At 47.6% G+C, this 23,331-nt stretch overlaps 1 protein-coding gene across 1 annotated transcript in view; it reads left to right on the top strand.

Moving 5' to 3' along the window:
- LRRC56 (leucine rich repeat containing 56) overlaps positions 1–23,331 on the top strand; it is a 943,429-nt gene that overhangs the window by 609,715 nt on the left and 310,383 nt on the right. The window contains exon 9 of the mRNA XM_085644809.1: positions 14,646–14,823. Coding sequence (XP_085500935.1) covers positions 14,646–14,823 — 178 coding nt within the window. The remainder of the gene's footprint in view (positions 1–14,645; positions 14,824–23,331) is intronic.

Raw genomic sequence — 23,331 nt, 5'->3', positions numbered from 1 at the left:
CACTAAACTGAGGGGACCCCTAACGGGATGGCCAAAGAGCAACTCAAACGGGCTGAACCCGACTCCCTTCTGCGGTACCTCCCGGTAGGAGAATAACAAGCAGGGGAGGAGGACGTCCCATTTACGCCTCAAGCCCTCTGGCAGGCTTCGGATCATACCCTTCAATGTCTTATTGAAGCGCTCCACAACTCCGTTAGTCTGGGGGTGGTAAGGAGTGGAGAACCGGTAGGTCACCCCACACTCCTTCCACATGGCCTGCATGTAGCCCGACATGAAATTTGTGCCCCTGTCCGACACCACGACCTTGGAGAATCCCACTCGGGTAAAAATCCCCAATAGTGCCCGCGCCACCACCGGTGCAGTGATGGTCCACAGAGGAATAGCCTCTGGGTACCTTGTGGCGTGGTCCACCAAAACCAGAATGAACCGGTGTCCCGCTGTGGTCGGAGGGTCCAATGGCCCAACAGTATCAATACCGAGCCTCTCAAAAGGGGTCCCGACCACGGGGAGCGGTTCCAAAGGGACCTTCAATTTAGTCCCAGTCTTGCCACTTGCCTGACAAGACTTACAGGTCTTGAAAAAGGTGTCTGAGGCAATCCTCATCCTGGGCCAAAAAAAATGAGGGACCAACCGTGCAAAGGTTTTGTCCTGACCCAGGTGTCCGGCTAAGGGAATCTCGTGCGCTAACTCCAGCAGGAAGGCCCGGTAACATTGGGGGACCACTATGGCCTTCGAAGATCCATGTACCGGCACCCTGGGCTCACTGTATAGGAGACATCCTCCCAATATACATGATATCCTCCCATCTCCTGACTGGCCACTTGGGCTTCGGCCTGTCGCCGCATGCCTTCAAGCGTGGGGCACGCCCTTTGTGCCTGACAAAATTCCTCCCGGGTAGGCCCTCCTTCCACATGCCAGTCAGCAAGGGTCGGCAAGTCCTCCACGGGAACGAAATCCACCTCCACGGACTCCGGGGGCACCTCTGCGGCCTCCCCATCCATCTCACGGGGCGTGTCCTCTACCACCTTCTTCTTTTCTCTTCTGGTGTTGGGTTGGGCCATGATTCCAGGCTCCAACCCAGGGTGAGTTCCATGTTGGGCAGCCATAGACCGCGTGACTACGCAAGTCCACCCTGGTAATCCCAGCATCTCGGTGTGAGCTCGAAACTCGACATCTTTCCACTTGGTGTGCTCCAGGTCGTTCCCTAGCAAGCACCCCACAGGCAAGGCAGGGCTCACCGCAACTCTTAGTAGGCCTTTGACTCCTCCCCACTCAAATGGAACACGAGCCACGGGATAGTGACTCACACTGCCGTCAGCCAATACGGCCGGATGGAACTCCTCGGGGACTACTTGGTCTAGGGACACCAGCCGCCTCACTACAGTGGTCATGCTGGCACCTGTGTCCCTCAGAGCCTCCACCTCCTCCCCGTTAATTCTCACCCTCTGCTGATATTTAGCAGTGTTCGGGGGCAGGGACACTACGGGGACCACCTCTCTATCCCCGAGTGAAACCAGGGTCAGGCCTGTCCATTCCCCTTCCCTATCTAAGGGCAGCTCCACCCCAAGCGCTATACTACTCACCCCGGGACTTTTCCCGCCCGTTGGGGCTGGGGGTCGCTTGCGACACTTGGGATCTCCCTTGTAGTGTCCAATCTCCCCACATTCGTAGCACCGCACAATCCTTGGCTGCTGACTCCTGTCAGGGTAAGTGGGTCTTGTGGAATTGGACGGGGGTGGGGTTCCTACTCCCTTCCCAAACTTATTTTGGGGGCCTTTAGAGAACTCCACCTTTTTATCTCCCCCCTCTTTCTTCTGGGGGAAACCCTGTCCGCCTTTCGAGCCATCTCCCCCGGGGCCCTTGTGAGACACCCGGGTGCTCACCCAAATATCTGCCTCCTCCGCAAGCTCACGGGGATCCATCAACTTGCGGTCCACCAGATGTTGGCGCAGCTCCGGAAAGCACTTATCCAAGAGGTGCTCCCGTAAAAAAAGATTGTACACCCCTTGGTAGTCCTGCACCTCGCTGCCACGCACCAAACCATCTAGTGCCTTTCTTGCATAATCAAAAAAATCCACCCATGTCTGTGTGGACAGCTTATGGCTGCCACGGAACTTCTGCCTGTACCTCTCGGGGTTAAGACCAAATTTTTTTAGTAAAGCCTCTTTCATGGGGGCATACCTGACCTGATCCGCCTTGGCCAAATATAGCAGGGTGTCCCTGACATTGGGAGGTATATACCGGTATAAATCACCTCCCCAATTACTCTCGGGTACCCCATGGGCAGTCAAGGCTACCTCGTATGCCTCCAACCATTTAGCAATGTCGTCCCCCACTGTGTAATTGGCAATGACTTCCTTAGGTAGGTAGAATTTTGACTCGTGAGACTCCTTAGGTATGCTGCCACCATTGTCCTTATTGGACTCATTCAATTGGAGGGCGCGCAGCTCCAACTCTTTCAGCTGAAGCTCGTGCGCCAGCTTCTTTTCCTCCATTGCCCATCTCTTGTTCTCTCTTTCTCTTTCATGTTCCAATTTCGCTAGCTCCCACTTTAGTTGCCTCTCTTCCCTCCTGTCCTCGTACTCCTCTGGAGACGCGCTCCTCCTAGATCCTGTCCTACTACTGGCCCCAGAACGTCTCCCTGGGGGCACATTTTCAGACATATCCACATTAAGTATGTCTAGTACTTCCTGGGCGCTCTCCTCCTGAGGTGCATCTGGCGCCTCCTGTCCCTCATCCTCTCTCCCTTCTGGGTGGGCCTCTACCCATGCCCTAATGGCGGTACGGAGTTCCGGTCCTTTGGCCCTCCGCACCCCAGGCACCCCCATCCCCTGCCCAAACTCTCTCAGTTGCTTCACCGAGTACCCCTCGAGGTCAGCTAACCGGAATTCCATCTTGACAGGTGGGGACCTAGATACTAAGGAAGAAATTCCTAGGATATGGGTGACATTTACCAGCTAACCAGGATTCTTTTACACTCTCAGCCTGGACAGTGGAATCAATACATGCAGCAAATAAAAGTTGCTGAGCTTTGAAACAACTGGCGTTTAATTGTGGCGCCCTCCGCTTCACGGAAGGGTGCTGTATGGTCACAGGTCCTAATATCCCACCGCTCGCCAACAATGTAAGACCTGGGGTCTCCAGGCCCTAAGGGGGTAACATGACACGAGCGGCTGGGCACCCAAAGGCTTGTGTGTAAAGCGACCATACAACACACGCATCCTCTGAAGCAAGGAACGCACACAATAAGGGACGCCACACTGTAGAGATTTATGCAAATAACTCAAGTTTATCCAGCAGTTCAAGATAAATGCAGTTCATGGGATAACAAGGCAATTCATAGGATATAAATGCACTTCGTGAGATATAAATGCAGTTAATGAGATGACAATGGCAATTTACTTATGTCAGCGTTTGATCCGCCAGCACCATATTCACCCGTATGATATTCACTAGTATGATATTCACCAGTAGGTTATTCACCAGTATGTTTCCTGCAGGCTCTAGGCCACCCTTGTATCTCTTACTCCCTGTGGTAGGGTTTGGGGATTGTAGCGCCACTCCTGGGGGCGTCCAGGGACCCAGGGCAGACCTCGCGGGCCTACCGCTACCGTGGTTACCTGTAGCGCCTCAGTGGCAATCACCGCGCTCAACGTGCTAAGCGGGCCTTGGACACCTCGGGACAAATCTGACAAACACCTTCAGAGCAGAGCATTAGAACATAGCGCCACTCGTGACCAGCACGCAGTGCATACTTCAGAGCAGAGCATTAGAACATAGCGCCACTTGTAAGCAGTAAATATTTCAGCACTGAGCATTAGAACATAACGCTACTCGTAATCAGTAAGCAGTGAATGTTTCAGCACTGAGCATTAGAACATAACGCTACTCGTAATCAGTAAGCAGTGAATACTTCAGCACTGAGCATTAGAACATAACGCTACTCGTAATCAGTAAGCAGTGAATATTTCAGTACTGAGCATTAGAACATAATGCTACTCGTAATCAGTAAGCAGTGAATATTTCAGCACTGAGCATTAGAACATAACGCTACTCGTAATCAGTAACAATGAATACTTCAGAACGGAGCATTTAGAACATAGCGCTTCTCGTAATCAATAGCAATGAATACTTCAGAATGGAGCATTTAGAACATAGCGCTACTCGTAATCAATAGCAATGAATACTTCAGAATGGAGCATTTAGAACATAGCGCTACTCGTAATCAATAGCAATGAACACTTCAGAACGGAGCAGTTCACGGAGCACAACGATTCTTACGGAGCGAGCCTCTCGCGCTCCGGTGCAGTTCGTGGGACACAGCGCTCCTTGACAGTCTGCAGAACAGGGGGGCAATCCCTCGGAGGGGTCACAGTCCGAGGTTAACGGGGGACTCCCACGGAGGGGGAACCAGGTTCTCAGGGTGCGGTGCTGCTCCCGGTCGGTAGGGGGCGCACCGGGGTCCTTCCCAAGCCTCCCGGCTTACCTTGATCACGATGTCTTGAGGCGTCTAACCCTACTCCGGCCTCCGCAGTTGATCCTTCCACGACGGGGGCAGGCCACGCCTCACGCACCTCTCTCAGCAGCTTCGACGGCAGCGACGGGGCCCCGGGCTTCTCCGCGGGCCTTGCCTTGATGAGGGGCACTCTTCCGGCCTCCGGGCCGCAGCGGTGAGCGCGCTTCAGCCTCCACGCCGCAGGGGGGGGGGCCTCAAATTAAGCTGGGGAGCTCTGCGCTCAACGGAGCACGCTGCCGAGGATCCCAGGCCAGGTCAGGGAGCACAGGGGTCACAGCGCCAAGACCTGGTTGATCCTCAGCGATAACACAATCGGTTAGGCATGTAGTTTCGATGTTCAGTCTTGACACGAAATCACAGCATTCAGCTTCAGTATTCAAGTTGTTCTGTAAAGTCTTAATGGCGCAGATGTCTCTGGCGCCCTTGGGGGTTCTGTTCCTGGGGGGTAGGGAATGAGTTGGCGACTAGGTCCTTCCTAGTCAGCCTGGGTCCTCCTACTGCTGGGCAAGATCAGTGGGTTTCACAGGATCCCTCACTCACTTAAGAGGCAGCACCTAAATCCTGTCACTCTCAGAGGCATAAGTCCCTGGCTAGGCCCTACCGCCTACACTCCTGCGTGGATTCTCCAGCTCTGCTTTACCCCACTGGCCAACTAACTAGAAAAAGTTCCCTCCCTCACTTAAGTAGCCCTAGGTTAGGTGACCTCTAGCCAAGGCGGCAAAAGTAAAACCACACCTCCCTTCTAGAAGGTTCCAGCACATTCCAGGAGCTTCCCCATTCTACCTATGGGACAAAAAAAGGCAGGCTGGTGTTGCAACATTGTTGTGGGGTTCCAGCCAGCTCCTGGCAGCTAGGGTGCTACTATGAAAGACCACTCTGCAGTAGCAGGGGTCTGTGGCAGCCATCTTGGGAGAAGGGAGCACCTGCACCTTAAAACTGATTGTCAATGAAAAGGCGCCCGGAGACCTAAGTCCAACATCAAAATGAGGGTGGAAAAAATGAGGCACGATCAAAAATAGATGGGGAGACCACCCTAGGGCTGACAGGTCCAACAGACACCATCACTAAACACAATATTTCCAGGCTCCCTGTGCAACACTCAGAATCTATAATAATGATTACAATTACGGCTCTTTTACAGCTTGATAAGCATCTAGAGTATCATATTGCTGGCTCCACTATGGCCTCCCTCTAGCGTAACCGCAAGACTAAACTAGATGGGAGGATGGTGTTCTAGTACTGATGGGCGAGGAAAGGCATAAACTCTATAGGAGATCTAGGCTCCCGCTCATATCCTATTCTGTTTTCATCCCTACAACTGAAATTTTGAGCTACCCAACATAGATGTTTATTCATTTCTGAGATTGAAAAGTGCCATGGGTGGATTGAAGTCTTCGCATATACCAGACCTTCCCGGACTGCAGGGTAACTACAAAGAAAAGGTCATATTACATCGTATATATATAAACTTTTAGAATCTCCCAAAGGGAATGTACTGAGATCGCTTGCCCGGACATGGGAAATTCACGTAAATTCCTCACCTAACAAGATGTTCCCAGACACCACATGGCAGAAATTATGGCGATCCCCCTTCTCGGCAAAAATCACGCCAGCTCTAGCACAATCCTGAATCTGGTCTATTCACAATTCATACTGGATTCTATCCAGACTCCATAAGATTGGTCTGAGAGCCTCTGATAACCTATTGCCAATGTGAGGAGGGGTTGGGGGCCCTTAATCATGTGTTTTTTACCTGTAAGATTGCCCATCCACTATGGGATAGGCTACAGGCACTGATCCACAATATAACTAGGGTAGATTTAGAAATCAATTTCTTAACCGTTGCTTTGGGCCTACATGCAAATCCTGATGCAGCAGATATTACTAAAAAGTCCTTAGTGTTGATTGACGTTCTTCTGTCTCTGGGCACCAAGACAATACTTTCAAAGTGGATTTTAACAGCAGTGAGCTCCTTTGAAAAATGGTGGAACTTGTTGTGCTCAGAAGCGCGGACAACATCCTGTTAACAACATTCGACAGTGCCTCCTGTTCCATAAATATTTACAGAAAAGCAAACCTCCATTTAGTCTGTTTCCTACCTATAGAAGGTGATCAGTTTCTCGACCTCTGCTGAGCACTCCGTGGGACCCGACCACAATTACCGGTAGTTCTATCAGCCAGACTCAGTGTAGCCTCTCTCTCCCTATCTCTCCCTCTTTTCCTCTCTTTTACTGCCCCCTCTTTCTCTGGGGTTTCTCCTGTTTTCCCACTTCTTTCCCTTCTTTCCATGACCCCTTCTAGCATTGCCATTTTACTCTTCATTTATATAAGAAGGGTCACCACGATCTCACTGCTACTCAAACGCGTTTCAGATAGTTCTTTGACCCTCTATGTTTATAATATTGACGTTATCTGTTCAGCTATAACCAGCCGATGTATGATACATTTCCATTTGCAGCCATTGTTACATATGCTTACATGCGCTCTCCTCACTTTATGTATTGTAACAGAAGTGTAATGTGAATTCTATATCATGGATCTGCTTCTTTCCTTTGTAGGTCGAGCCTAGCGGCAGCACACATGCGCTACTCGCTATGCAAGACTGTTGTAGTATAATATGGGAGAGAAGCCGCACTCACTCTGCGCCCATATTTTTCTTTGGTTTGTGTCATTGTCTTTCGTAAATGCTGCCTTTGGATTCGTTAATAGGCTTGTTAGTCCCTCCTTAGTGCGACCTTGTCTTCATTTGTAATCTCCCATGGCTACTGGTCCCTTTATATCGGTTGTTACAGTACAGGGGACTTGTTTTTAAGTCTCTACGCACTATTTACTTTATTTAGTTACTCTTACTTCAAGCCAGAAATGCGCTGCTTCAGCTGAAACTGCTTTTGTTTTTTTAAGCAGCACGGCCGTCCCCGTAACACTGGCACCTGCTTTCAATCACTTTAACCTGGCATTATCTTGTGTCTGTTTCAAGCCCCCACCCCCAAGTAAAATGAATTTAGAAATGATTAGCAAATTAAGTCATGTGAATTCCAGGTAGCACATAATCCTGTGCAAATGGGCTGAGGCTGACAACAGCGTTATATGTCATTTGCACTAAACCCACCTGACGGGTTGTTTTCAAAAGCCTGTTTTATTAACAACACGACCACCAGTACCACCAACACCACCACCACCAATACCACCACCACCAACACCACCACCACCAACACCACCACCACCAATACCACCACCACTAGCACCACCACCGATACCATCACCACCAACACACCAATACCACCACCACCACCAATACTACCAATACCACCACCACCACCAATATCACCACCACCACCAATATCACCAATACTACCACCACTACCACCAATACTAATACCACCACCAATACCAACACCACCACCAATACCAAAACCACCACCACCAATACCACCACCAATACCACCACCGCCAATACCAATACCACCAGTACCAATACCACCACCAATACCACTACTAATACCACCAGCACCACCACCACCAATACCAGCAATACCACCACCATTACCAAAACCACCACCAATACCACCACCACCATTATCACCACCAATACCTGCACCACCACCAATACCACTACCAATACCACCAAAACCACCACCAGTACCACCACCACCAACCACCACCACCAATACCACCACCAATATCAATACCACAACCACCAATACCAATTCCACCAATACCACCACCAATACCACCACTACCACTAATACCACCAATACCACCACCACCACTAATACTACCACCACCAATACTACCAGTACCACCATCACCAATACTAATACCAGCATCACCAATAACACCGCCACCAGTACCACCAAAGCTACCAGCATCACCAATGCCACCACCAATACTACCACCACCAATACCAATACCACCACCTCAGCGCCTCTTACCCACTAGTAATAGCAAGGGCACTGTACAAGGCTGCAGCTGCAGCTGAGACCATCCCTCCCTCCCTGCCATAAAGCACAGCCTGCCCTGCACCAGGAGGTGAAGCCAGGGTCCTACTACAGCTGTAGTGTTTTTTATTAGGTCAAAGATAGCAATGACATTACACAATGCCACACTGCACACTCAAATCCCCCTGACCGGCGACAGGGTAATCACAGAGCGAAAGGTGTTGGAGCGCTTTGTTAGTGTTTAAAACTCGGATCATATGTAACTCTCACTTCACACTTTGTGTCTGTGTAATTTACAACACTTACACATCTCCTTCACTGCACTATTTATCACTACTTTGAAGACGTCGCAGGCCGGTCTCTTCCTCTGATATTTACAATCTAAGAAGCGGTCAAGAAGGCCCTTTATTGCAATGCAATAGGTCTCGCATTTGCAAGAGTTTAAGCTATTAGTATTGTAAATGACAATGCCTTTTATTTATGTTTTAAAACCCGAAACATAAATAAAAGGCATTGTCATTTACAATTCCAATAGCTCAAACTCGGGTGAATGCGAGATCTATTGCATTGCAAATGCTTGTTTTCTTTTTTCTTTGGTAAAAATAATAAAAATATTTGAAAACAAAAAAAATACCTTAGTAATGGAGAAGCGCGCATACTAGAGTCAGATAGAGTTGGTTTTATTATGCTTTGGGGGCAGACTTTAGTTAGCTGTCCCCAGGAAGGTCACTTACATCCTAACCCAACAGAGTTAGACCTTTTTATTCGATACGGTGCGATTTTGGGACAGAGGCAGTGTGTCTGTGAGGGGAACTACCCTGTTTGTTTTTGTTGGAGTGTGTTAAAGGGGGGCTTAAAAGGGTTTGCACTGAATACATTAGAATTACTGTGTATGTTGATTGTACTTTTTGTTTGGATATTTTGAACAATGCTGTTGGTTGACACTGAAAACTTTATTAACAAAATATATTATTATAGTAAAAAGTCTGCCTAATTGATGCTAGCATAGAATACTCGTGGCCTAATGCTCAAAATCCATTGAAAGCACACCTACAACTTACTTCTCTTTCAGGTACTCACACAGCAGACACACACAGCCCAAATTTCTTTCCTTGATAGTCTAACGATAAACACAGTGTCTTCAAACGTGTTACCAAGCCAATACTGATTCAAAGCCTGAAGTTTCTTCAGTGAGCCTCTCACATAAAAACAAGCATTTGCAATGCAATAGGTCTCGCATTAGGAAAGTTTGAGCTATTGGTATTGTATGCCAAATTTTGTATTTATGTGTTGGTTTTGAAAATAGCTAAATTAATAGCTTTGTCATTTACAATTCCAATAGTTTTAACTTTCGCACCAAATACAAGGCACCAACAAACATTGACCGAAAACAAAAAAAATGCTTAAAATGCGTTTTGGAAACGTTTGGTTCCTGTAACGTTTTTGACTTTTTTTAAAAAGTGAAAATGCACCTACTGACATCGTACAAAATAGGGGGCAGTGTGTGAGGGGGCATTGTATGAGGGCAAAGTGTGAGTGTGTAAGGGTGCGGGCTGTGTGTGTGTGTGCGGGGTGTAAGGATGCAGTGTGTGTGGCCTAAAGTAGTGTAAGTGGGTAATGTGTGAGGGTGCAGAGTGTATAGGGGCAGTGTGTCAGTGGGGCAGTGTGTCAGTGGGGCAGTGTGAGGGGGGTGCAGAGTGTGAGGGGGGTGCAGAGTGTGAGGGGGGTGCAGAGTGTGAGGGGGGTGCAGAGTGTGAGGGGGTGCAGAGTGTGAGGGGGTGCATAGTGTGAGGGGGTGCATAGTGTGAGGGGGTGCATAGTGTGAGGGGGTGCAGAGTGTGAGCGGGGGTGCAGAGTGTGAGGGGGCAGTGTGTGAGGTCTGTGTGAGAGTGGGGCAGTATGTGTGGGCTGTGTGAGAGGGGGGCAGTGTGTGTGGTCTGCGTGAGAGGGGGGCAGTGTGTGGTCTGTGTGCGAGGGGCCAGTGTATGTGAAGGACCAGTTGCAGGCGACTTGCGAGGGCAGACCTCAAGACACAGCGAGGCGCAACAGAATAAAAGTGCTGTTAGTGGAGAGAGTGATCTTCATCAGAATGTAAGCAGGAAAGCAAAGAATGAAAGTCATACAAAAGCATACGTGTTTGGGTGCGTAAAGTAAAATAATGAAACACACAATCAAAAGTAAATAAATATAAGAGATGAATGCAAAGCACAGAGGCAGGAGGTCAAGTAGTAAGTCACACAGAGCCGAGATTCCGGAAAAGTTGCGAGAAAGAGAAGGCGGGGCGGAAGAGGAGCCTGTGCGAACGCGCTGCGGAGATCAAAGAAAAGGTTTGCGACCATATGGAGAGTGAGGGGGTGTGCTGCCTGGTGAGCTGAATGCGTGTGGCAACAGAGGGAGAGCGTGGCACGCGCCACAACATTTTCAGATTGCAACGTCCACGTGAACTTTGATCATTTGTTAAATAAAGTTAAACAATAATTCTAATTTAAGCACAAAACACCTAGCACCAATCGACATTAACCGTCGAAAAAAACCCAAAATCTACTGATGCGTTTTAGAAACGCTTTGATCCTGTAACGTTTTTGTTTCTGTTAAAATTTAGAAAAGGCACCTACTGACATCGTACGAACTAGGGGGCAGTGTGTAAGAGGGCAGTTTGTGAGGGGGAATTGTATGAGGGCACAGTGTGAGTGTGTAAGGGTGCGGGCTGTGTGTGTGTGCGGGGTGTAAGGGTGCAGTGTGTGTGACCTAAAGTACTGTGAGTGGGTAATGTGTGAGAGCAGTGTATGTGGGGGCAGTGTGTCAAGGGGTCAGTGTGTGAAGAGAGGTCAGTGTGTGTGGTCTGTGAGAGAGGGGGGCAGTGTGTGTGGTCTGTGTGAGGGGGAAGTGTGTGTAGTCTGTGTGAGGGGGGCAGTGTGTGTAGTCTGTGTGAGGGGGCAGTGTGTGTGGTCTGTGTGGAGGGGTAAGTGTGAGTGGTCTGTGTGGAGGGGTAAGTGTGAGTGGTATGTGTGAGGGGGCAGTGTTTGTGGTCTGTGTGAGAGGGGGGCAGTGTGTGTGGTCTGTGTGAGGGGGCATTGTGTGTGGTCTGTGTGAGAGGGGGCAGTGTTGGTTAGTGACTTGTCAGTAAACTGTTTCTATTTTCTTTAAAGGCTGTGTTAGTATTGAAAAAAAGTACACAATCTGACACTGGCTCTCGTAAATGACTGCAGTGCCTTGGAAGTAAACTGTATTCTTATTTATTTGGGGGTGAGGGGGCTAATGTGTGTGGGGCAGTGTGTGAGTTGGCATTTTGTGGGGTGTAATGTGTGTAGGGTAGTGTGTGAGGTGGCAGTTTGGGGGTCTAATGTGTGTAGGACAGTGTGTGAGGTGGCATTTTGTGTGGTCTAATGTGTGTAGGGCATTGTGTAAGGCAAAACAGAATAAAAGGATAAATGTGCTGTTTGTAGAGAGTGTTTTTTTGTTTGTTTTGCATGAGAATGTAAGCAGGAAACTCAGACAAAAGCATACGTGTTTGGATGCGTAAAGCAGAACACAGAGGCTGGAAACTATTGAAGACGGCACAAGGTCAAGTAGTCAGTCGCACAAAGCCGAAAATCAGAAAAAGATGCGAGAAAGAAAAGGCGGAGGGAACTACATGGAAGAGGAGAGACGCGTGGGCGGTTAAAAAAAACCAAAACATTCAAAGTAAATAAATATAATAGACACATGCAAAACTCATAGGCACGAGGTCAAGTAGTCAGTCACACAAAGCCCCCCCCCCAAAAAAAAATGCGAGAAAGAAAAGGCGGGCGGAACTACATGGAAGAGGAGAGACGCGTGGGTGGAGAGGAGTGCTGTTTGTAGAGAGAGTGATTTTTTGTTTGTTTTGCATGAGATTGTAAGCAGGAAAATCAAACAAAAGCATACGTGTTTGGATGTGTAAAGCAGAACACAGAGGCTGGAAAATATTGAAGACGAAGGCAGACAGCAAAACACAGAGAGGCAAGACAGGATTAAAGTGCTGTTTGTGGAGAGAGTGTTTTTTTTTGTTTCGCATAAGAATGTAAGAAGGAAAGGAAACCATGAACCTGTTTGGGTGCGTAAAGTTAAATGAAAAAAAACGTTGGGTAAAGTTAAATAAAAAAAAACATTCAAAGTAAATAAATGTAATAGACGCATGCAAAACTCATAGGCACGAGGTCAAGTAGTCAGTCGCACAAAGCCGAAAATCAGAAAAAGATGCACGAAAGAAAAGGCGGAGGGGAACTACATGGAAGAGGAGAGACGCGTGGGCCGTTAAAAAAAAACCAAAACATTCAAAGTAAATAAATATAATAGACACATGCAAAACTCATAGGCACGAGGTCAAGTAGTCAGTCACACAAAGCCCCCCAAAAAAAGAGAAAATGCGAGAAAGAGAAGGCGGGGCGGAACTACATGGAAGAGGAGAGACGCGTGGGTGGAGAGGAGTGCTGTTTGTAGAGAGAGTGATTTTTTGTTTGTTTTGCATGAGATTGTAAGCAGGAAAATCAGACAAAAGCATACGTGTTTGGATGCGTAAAGCAGAACACAGAGGCTGGAAAATATTGAAGACGAGGGCAGACAGCAAAACACAGAGAGGAGAGACAGGATAAAAGTGCTGTTTGTGGAGAGAGTGTTTTTTTTGTTTCGCATAAGAATGTAAGAAGGAAAGGAAACAATGAACGTGTTTGGGTGCGTAAAGTTAAATGAAAAAAAATGTTGGGTGCGTAAAGTTAAATAAAAAAAAACATTCAAAGTAAATAAATATAATAGACGCATGCAAAACTCATAGGCACGAGGTCAAGTAGTCAGTCGCACAAAGCCTAAAATCAGAAAAAGATGGAAAGAAAAGGCGGAGGGGAACTACATGGAAGAGGAGAGACGCGTGGGCGGTTAAAAAAAACCAAAACATTCAAAGTAAATAAATATAATAGACACATGCAAAACTCATAGGCACGAGGTCAAGTAGTCAGTCACACAAAGCCCCCCAAAAAAAAGAAAATGCGAGAAAGAGAAGGCGGGGCGGAACTACACGGAAGGGGAGAGATGCGTGGGCGGAGAGGAGCCTGTGAGAACGTGCGGCGGAGATCAAAGAAAAGGCGTGCGACCATATACGCGGCGGAGATCAAAGAAAAGGCGTGCGACCATATGGAGAGTGAGGGGGTGTGCAGCCTGGTGAGCTGAATGCGTGTGGCAACAGAGGAAGAGCGCGGTGCGCGCGCACGAAGTGTCTGGTAGAAAATGGAAGCTGTAAAGAATGCGCATGGTTGTGGGCGGTTAAAAAAAACATTTAAAGTAAATAAATATAATAGACGCATGCAAAACTCATAGGCACGAGGTCAAGTAGTCAGTCACACAATGCCCCCCCCCCCCCAAAAAATGCGAGAAAGAGAAGGCGGGGCGGAACTACATGGAAGGGGAGAGACTCGTGGGCGGAGAGGAGCCTGTGAGAACGCGCGGCGGAGATCAAAGAAAAGGCGTGCGACCATATGGAGAGTGAGGGGGTGTGCAGCCTGGTGAGCTGAATGCGTGTGGCAACAGAGGGAGAGCGCGGCGCGCACGCACGAAGTGTCTGGTAGAAAATGGAAGCTGTAAAGAATGTGCGTGGTTTTGGCAGTTTTTGACAATGCGCGTGATTGTGTTCACATGAACTGTACGCGATCCGCAGCTAGGTAGACTTTTCGGACTGCTTACTATAATCTCGCCTATCCATCCCTGCGGGATAGAATAGGCGAGACCTAAAAGCACACAGAACCAACATTTTTAAACCATGGCTGACGAAGCTGCAACTAGTGCAGTCTGAAGGTCTGTTACAAACGCCATAGGAAAGATTTGTCATCCCTAAACTGTCTTTATTTGTGTTGAAAATAACGATCTTACAGTAGATGCTGCTGGGAAGTGAGAAAAAGGGGGACCTTATCTCAAAAGAAATTAGACTCGAAGGAGTTAGGGCAGCAGGGATGATGACAATTGTATTCAAAAGGATGGGTAGGACGGTTTTAAAGCTAGCACTGATTCCACGTTTTTTGTGTTTCCGGTACTGAAATCTGCCAAGGTTATTTATATTGTTCTGTATTATTTATAGACTTCCATTAATATCCAAGCTGTTTGGCTTCGAGGCTAGATCTGATTGTGTTACCCCGGTAAACCTTTGTGACAAAACGAATACATTTGTGTGAATTATGTTTCAGACAGAAGATTATAATTACCGAGCAGAAGTGAAAAAACTCATCCCTCATTTGAAATATTTGGATGAAGTGCCAGTGGACCAGATCTGCCGTCGTCCTTCTAATGTCCTAAATGAAGACTGGCTTATGGTCAAGGAGTCCATTAAGGATAGCAACATAGTTGAAGATGATGTGCAACGTGGTATGCATTCATATAAGTGAATTTGCTGGTTTGAAAATCTGTTTATTTTCTATTGCCCGTAAACCCCATTTTTTTGTATTGGGAAGTGGCGAACCTTTAGATCATGAAGTGAGACCTGTAAAGCCAGAGCTTTCTGAGATACATAACGAATTCCGGCTGTTGGGTGAGTCACACAAGATGCATTGATATGTTGCAAAACCTTCTTAGTTTGTATAGAGATAGGTTTCTGTACAAAAATTCGTCTGGACATGAGATGGTGATGTATGTCATATGTTACATGCCAGAAATAAGGTTCCTTTAAATGAGTCATATTTTCAACTCTGCTATTGTAGATAATTATGAACATGGTCGTACATGGTTTGTTCCTCAGTGTAATGGTTCTAACGGGGATCTCTGGTAATACAGACCGTTTATGTCAATAGCAGACCTGTCAACAAACTCACCATATAAGTGGAGGAGCGTTGCCCCACAAGCCCCTCAGCTGAAAAATACAACGGTAATAAAGTTGATTTATTATCATTTTTCAGCAACACGTCCTGAACTAAAAGAGTAAGGACAGGCGGGGCCAGCACAGTGCCCAGTGGAAGCAACATGAAGCTGTGCGCTTTTAAAAGTGTATATCTAGTAGGCCAGTCGTCTTGGGATGGCCAGCCAAACATGCACATTTTAAACTTCTCTAACCTAGCTGTCCTAGACAGCAAGGTTAGAGAGAGCGCAGGGCTCCAGGGCTCTTAGGAGTGCTGGAAGAGCCTGCTCTATCCAATCTTGGTGGTGCTTTCATGCTGTGAAAGCAGCACCAGAATTGGGTAGTGCAGTTTCCTGCATCGGTAGCTTCCTGAAGACACCCGAGGGAGGAGGAGTTTGCGCTGCTAGAAAAGTACGTTTATTTATTTTATTTTTGTGCCCCCGCCCCCACCCTCGGTACATGCCAGCTGCCACTGCCACAAATGTATTTACGCACCATAATTCATGTTGGCTTCAATTAGGCCTGCACTTTGTATGTGTAGGTAGACTGCCCAGCTAGGAGGCGGCTAGCTATCACTCACCTGTATGTCACTGCTTGCAGAAAATACTCTAACACACACTGCAGTTTTATGAACGTCACAAGTTAGTTTAAATGTGTTCTTTCTTATTAACTTTTTATAACATACAGACAAATGCTGGTTCAGCCTTAGATAACAATTAACTTTCACCACCCCCATTCTCCCTTTTTAAATCTAACTTACCTCCAGGACGCCTCTCCTTTTGTATACCCACTGAATCCAAGGGTGTTGTCATGACATTTCTGCCTAACTTCACCCGAGTCCTGTTGTTTTACTGGCATGCCCCCCTATTCTTTTAGAATAAGGCTGTTTCCATTTGTTTTCTAATAAAAATCCAAATCCACCATTCTAGAATGCGTACCATTGTTGTCGCTGGGGGCACTGCAGTTCTTTGAAGTCTCAGATTAGGTAGTTTATGTTGGTGCTCCACTGCTTTCTAAAGTCCATTTCCTTTCCTTTATATGTGCTGTCTTGACCATCTTTTCCAATCCTAAGAAGATCTAACAAAGGCAATCTGCTTGGAATGAACCTGTGGCCTATTCAATTTCCTGGCATACTTGCCTCTCAGGGAGAGGTGTGGCGCAGCGGCCAGAGCAGCTTACTCTGCAGAGTAGGACTCGCAGTTCGATCCTCGACACTGGCAGGAGCATAGCTCAGCATCATGTGACTCTGGGTAGCAGCTCACTTAATCTCCCCAATGGCTCCCAGCGTCTGGGTACCCTTATGGGTGATAAGTCGATCTATCGAATTTAGATTAGAAGAGCACTAGACACAGGGAAGACCACAGGACATGCGTTAGTAAGTGTACCATTTAACATCACAGTCTCTACAGCCTAACCTTCCTTCCAGGATGATGCATACATAGCTCCAGGTGCATTGGCATATAAATGATAGCAATATAAGATTTTGAAAAGGGATTCTCTGCCCCCACTTAACCCACAGAATTATTTGCTCTAATTAAGATGTCCTGCCATTAGTGTGTGTCTAGCGTTATCCCTAATTTCCATTTCCACTCTTGTTAAATGTGATCTTTCTGTTCTCCCGCAAACTGTTCAGTAGTCAATAAATGTACAATATGGTATGGCTATTGTCATTATAGTTGAAGAATTTCTCAAGTGGGGAGAGTGCCCCATGGCTCCTTCTTTCATCAGTGGGTGTGGCATCCACTGCCTGACCTGCATTTATCGAAATATTTCATTCTCTGACTATCCAAAATCTTGCTTAGCCTGCTTGAAAGTCTTAATCTCCCTCTTTCCCCCATAAACCATAAAGCATATCTTTTACTGTTTGATATCCCCTCTCTACCCAGAACCCACAGGCCTGGCTCTTCATGTCCTGTGCAAAGTCTTTTTTGTCTCATAGCAGAGTGAATAGGAATGGGTATGTGGTTAACAAGTGCCAATGCAGGCCCAAAGTTTCAATTTTGCACTGGTAATTGGAAACATGTACAGCTTACTTCCCAGTGCCTACTCAATCCTACTAATCAGCTCATTTAGGGTATCTCACTATACTGTAACTTGGGGCTTGTAGGTCTTGTTTGGTGTGTGATTAGATTTCCGCTGATTGTTTACTACTTCATGGACCTGTGAGAAGTGCAGCAGTAATGGTGGTGTGGAGTGGGTCCTTTTCACTGATTGCATAGGACGACCATCAGAGCTTTCTCATCTCCTGTAAAATGGGGCACATTCTTCTTGTGTGTCGCTTCCCTTCAGTTCTGCATCTTGTGTGTTCAGGGATATGACTGAATTTTTTATGGCGGTCTATGGAATCCTATAATATTCCAGAACACTGGGCCCTTTGCTGACCAGGTGCCCTGGTGTAGCCCTCCCCGGCCTGTCTGTAACATCTCTTGTTGGAGCTTTCCACAATGTTAGCCTCTCCAGTTACATCTGGGTGCTGTGCCTTTATGCATTTAGTTTTCAGAACTGTCTGCCCTCCTACTACAGCTTACACCTCTTGTTCGCCTGAATAGGGACTCAGTTCCCAAATGGGCCTAGTTCATTGGTTTCCATCTGATCACAGGTTTGTTACTTGGCACTACACTATTTCTCCTATATGAAGCCTTGTGGAACGCTATAAGTCCCTGGGCTATACCACTCACTTGTTTGGGTGGTTCGGTCACACTGTCGCCAGGCAGGGACCACCACAGGCCTGTCTCCAGTTTGCTCAGAGAGTCACCCAAGCTCCCTGCCTCTGCTGGCCGTCACACCATGCTCCTTTTCGTTGTTCTTTACCCTAGTTAAATGGGGTGTCTTGAATCCCACACCCATTACCACTTTCTAGGAACTGCTTGACAGGCTCTCACGCTTTCTGTATGCTGCTACCCTCCTTAACTAATCTCCACACCTTAAGGGCATCATTATCAGTCTGTAGAAGAGATCCACCATGATTTTTTCTTTCCTCTCCCTTTTGACCTTGTATCTCTTCAGAGGTCTTCTTGATCTTCCCACTTGGCTCTGCTCTGTATTTGGAGGCGTCCTTGCTCTCCCACATTAGACCCCTTCAGTTTGTGGTGTTCACCATCATGAAATGACTCCCAGTGGCCATGCTCCTTTTGCCGGCTCCTGGACATCGCACCGCAGCTCTTTCTCTGCCTTTTTTTTAATGAATATCTTTATTGCATTTTGGTGGTTATCTCTTACAGTAACAGCTCATATGACATTACAGTAAACAACATATCATCTGCTTCTGATGACAGCAGGTGCATATCTCATATGTGGAATTCAGCAAATGACATTTTCAGTATGGAGCCAGGATTACCAAAGGCAGTTGCCCCCTTCCCGCCTGTATTATCACGGCATTTGACAAATATACTGTGCAGGCATCAAAACAACCAGCGTACATTGCAAGATTCTTGGTTATGTTAAGAAGAAAAACTTATATAAAGTGACCAACTAGAGTCCACAAGTACAGTGATACACAACTGTGTCATACCCCCCACCCATCCACAACCAGCCACGCCGGTGCATGTTCATGATCATGGATGTCAGAGCGCCGCCACCCTCTTGCATGTCTGTAATCAATAAAGCGGTGATTCTAGCTCCTAATGTCTTTTCTAACATGGGACAGTCTGCTTCTCCCAACCTCCACCACTATCCTCAATCGTATGTGTTCTCCTCTGGTGCCTGTGTCGATGATGAGAAACCTACCAGTATTGCGTACCAGTTCCAGTTTTGAGCTACTGGATACAGTCCTAGGTTGTCCACCCTGTGTAGCGCTGTACTCTCCGTCTGCTTATTGTATTCAGGTCTTAATCTGGGGACTTCCACCTGCAAGTAAAAAATAGGTCGCATAGCAGTTATAAAGCCCAGGTCAAGGAATTGGGAAGTGACCCTGTGTCTTTTAGGTCTTGGGACCAGACCTAGCACACTCCTCCCAAGTGTGTAATTCTGGACGTTCCGTGCAGGGGGATAATCGGGTCATGATATCTTGCCACTAGGCGTGTAAGGCAGGGCAGCGCCAGAACATGTGGAGCATGTCAGCGCCACCTAGTGCACATCAGGGGCAAGCAGCATCTTTCCGATGAAAATATTAATTTGTTTTGGCGGGGTTAGGTATGTTCTGTCTATGATATAAAATTGTATAAGCTGGAATTTCACATTCTGTGGGATGTGTGTGGTCATGCTAAGATCATTGTCCACTCCCTATCTGTCCAGGGACGATCATGATCTTCCTCCCAACAGGCTCGCAAGCGTGTCAGTGAAGGTGTCGTGTGAGTCAGAAACGAGGCAGTTAGCCAGTGCACAATGTGACTACCCGTTCCCATAACCTGTAAGTATTGTACTACTAAATGCGACTGTGGCTCAGTGGCCATATCACCCCATGTGCGTGCCTGCGTGGCCAGTAACGAGTTGTGTAGTAAAAATTGTCCCAGGGGCAAGTCTGTGCTTCCTGCCAAAAGTCTGTGCTTCCCGCCAAGTCCTCAGGGCAGAAAGACACCATTGCTGTACAGGTCATCCAGTGTATGTAGTCCAGCCGCATGCCAGGTAGTGAGCTGAGCCCCAGATGTGATGGCGATGTGTCTAGATGTGCCTAGGAGGGGTAGCGCAAGTGAGCTCTTGCACTCCCTTGATGCGGCTCACCCATTTACCACTCTATCACATGCCTGGGGCTGTGTTCAGGCTGCTGAAGAAGCTCGGTAGATGCTTTTCCCCTATGGCCGACACAGAGATCTTGGCCTAGGCATCTGCCACCATCTTGCTACAAGGTTCCAAGGTCAGGAGTTAGGCTCCTGGGGAAGTAGGCAGACTAAGTGCTCCATCCATCTGGGATTGATAAATTGAATATCATATAATTTGGAAATAGCGGCATCTGTTATTTACACCGCTTATAAATGGCTGAAATGGTGGTAGGAATCACTATGTAAAAACACAAGATAATATTATGGCAGGATTGACTCTACCCAACCCTTCTGGCCTTAAGGAAGCATTGCCATGATAGAAACCCATGATTCCTCCCAAGTTCAGTCTGCTTGTGGTTGGTTCTGTGGTTGTTTGAGGCCCTCGTGAATGAATGCCCCTTGATTTTCTTGGGTACATTTTCATTTTATTTTTAAATAATTGAATAAAGGACACCACGTACCCTCTTACCCATCTGCTTATCTCTACTTCCATTAACGGGGTAGTGGTTGTGTAAGCAAGCAGCAGCCCACATTCCAATCTTAGTAAAATGTTGTGGGCTTCAGGCAAGGTGCACCTATGCTCAATAGGCCTGCAAGTGTGAAAAAAGTTTCCTAAAGTGTGTCGTCTGAACATGGTCTCAACTCAGTTTTTCCCTTCTTTTTCCCTTCATTTCCAGGATCTTGTTGACTTTCCACAAAATCTGTGTATCTTCATTTATAGTTATAAATGTTAGAATGATTGCCAACAGTATGCGGGCAGTGGCGGACGGTGACATTTGAAAGTGGTGAGGCGTAAAATGTTTGTCATACTTCAGCATAGCAAGCGAGCGTAGCGAGTGAGCCCGAACAACCTAAGGGGGGTTCGGGGTGGGTTCGGGGGGGTTCTCCCCCCTTGAAATTTTTGAAAAAAGAGTGGAAAAATGGTGCATTTTCAAGCAAATTTCCAGCTTTCTTGCCATCAAGCTCCCCCTGTCCACTTTTTACTTTACTTTCTTTGAGCCCTTCCTCTGATCTTTGTTTGCTTCTCTCTGCCCTTCTCCTTTCTTGCCTTATTTTCTTAGTCTCTTCCTTTCCAGTTTCCCTCCGTTCCATCGTATTTCCATTTTCTTGTCTCCCCTCCTTCTCTATTTATTTTATTCCTTGCCCCTTTCCTTCCTCGCTCATTCACACTTCCTCTCATCTCTACATTTACATCTATAACAACATTTCCCTCTCTTCGCATCTCTTCTCTCTTCCTCTCGCGTGCTCCTCATTCTACTCCCTCGTAATTGCTTTCTTCCTTCCTCTTCCTCTTCATCTTATTGACCTTGTCCTACCCCATCTCACCCCTCTCTGTCTTGTAGTCTCTCACCTTTGCACTTCATACGCTCGTTTCTCTCCCCTGTCTCTTCTTTTGCCCCCCCGCTTCACCATTCCTTTCTACAACCTTTTTTATCTCTACTCCGTTATCCCCTTTTTCTCTGTTGTCACTATTGTTTTCACTTCCTGTCTCCCCTTTGCCTCCTCCGTTCTCTTCTCTCCCTCTTGCGGTTCATTACACTCTTCCTCCCACATCTTTTTCTGCGCCCTTTCCCTCCATCTGTCTTTGTTTGCTCTCCCCTTCTCTTGGGCGCATCCCCTCGCTTCGTACTTGACAGCAGGATTGGGAGCATTCCTCGTATTTTATTAGCTTTCTGTTATACTACTTAGTGTGTGTTGTGTGATGTTATGCTCTCTCGCTGTGCCGTCTGTACTCCTCCACGCTAGCAGCGCACTTCTTCCTAATAAGCCTTGTGCCACACACACAGGCCCCTGTCCGACCACTACTGGAGGCGGGAAGGGGGCCTCATCCACCCACCATCTGCCCTAGTTCTGCCCCAAAGGGTGAGTCGCAGTCGTACACCCCCGTTCTCTTGTCCCGGAGCCCGGGGGCAGGGTTTTATGTTAGTCAGATTTATTTCATTCTGTCAAAATGACGAAAGGGTATAGAAATGGAAAGGAAGCTCTGATATTTAGGATGGAAAGTAACTAATCATTTAAAAAAATTGCATTTTGCGCCCGAAAAAGATAGTGTCAGATTTTTCTGTAGAGGTATTTTGGAGGATAGAAACACTTGTAGATAACTACTTTTGTGTGTATTTTTTCAATTTGAATTGGGACTAGTGTGTAAGATAACAGAATTAAGCAAAAATACCCCAAATGGGAGCCCTCGTGCCTATGAGTTGGTCGATACCTCCTACCGGAGGCACCTCAGAGCAGGGACTGGCCCTGCCTGGCCTGGGCTCACCGAGGGTGCTGTTATTTTGCCTGTTGCTAGGGTGTGGACTGCACTTTTAAGAGCACATTCCTGGATCCTAATTGAGAATAAGTTGAAGAGTGGAGGTGGGGCCGGGGTGAGGAGGGGAATTGTCTTGGAACTGTACAGTCGAACCTGGGTGCAAGGAGGGATCTTCGTGCTGTGACGGGAGGGGCTGGGGCAGTCCGGTGTATGAAGAAAGCATTTTTAGGCCAGAGCATGGACCGCCGGCTGGCTAGAGTGCTGGGTAAGTGCAAGTGAGGAGAGAGAGGGGTTCTTATGTGTAAGGGACAGAGCCTCAGTCGAAGGGCTCGGTGACGGTGTACTGTACAGTGTACACATTACAAAATACAAAAGCTTAAGCCTCCACATTATAGTGAGTGATACATACTAGAGTCAAAACTCGCTGCTGGCTGCTGCACTGTGTCTCGTCTGCTCGTCGTGCTCGCTCCGACTCGTGACTCTCTCTGACCGTGACTCCTCGCACCTCGTGTGTGTCGTCTCGTGTGTGTCGTGTGGCAGGCAGCAGGCACTGGCGCGGTGACGTGGTGCGCCGACAGCGTAGAGAGAGACTGAAATGGCCAATCACTATTGCATGGCTTCACATTGCCGCAGTGTGATTGGCCATACCATACGTACGGCGCACCATGACTCACTCGACTGCTGCACTGCGCGTGCAGCGCGGACCGCGGTGAATAGACTCAGCCAACCCTGGCGCTGCATTACCAGCGCCACTGTGCCAGCAGCGCCAGGATTGGCTTAAGAGCAGGCTTAGTCCCTGCCCATAATGAGACCCGGGGGGCTGCGTTATGAGACGCACCCTCGGGTCCCAGTCACCACTATAGTAGTCAAAGTTTCTAAGTGCCACACACACACGTGTGCACATGTTCGGGCCAGGATTCCAGAATAGAGCCCAAAACTTGACATGCGCATTGCGCACTGCTGTCTGCTGGACTGCTGCGCGCCGCTATTTCCACGTCAGCGGCAGCCCCGCCCCCACACACACCCACAGACTGCGACGCGCACTCAGTGAAACTGAAAAGGATTTTCAGGCTGGATTGGAACGTAAA

This window comes from Triturus cristatus, chromosome 3_1 (genome assembly GCF_964204655.1).
Source record: "Triturus cristatus chromosome 3_1, aTriCri1.1, whole genome shotgun sequence".
Classification (NCBI taxonomy): Eukaryota; Metazoa; Chordata; class Amphibia; order Caudata; family Salamandridae; genus Triturus; species Triturus cristatus.
Note: the sequence above shows the minus strand (reverse complement) of the source record. Positions and strands in the feature narration are given on the sequence as shown.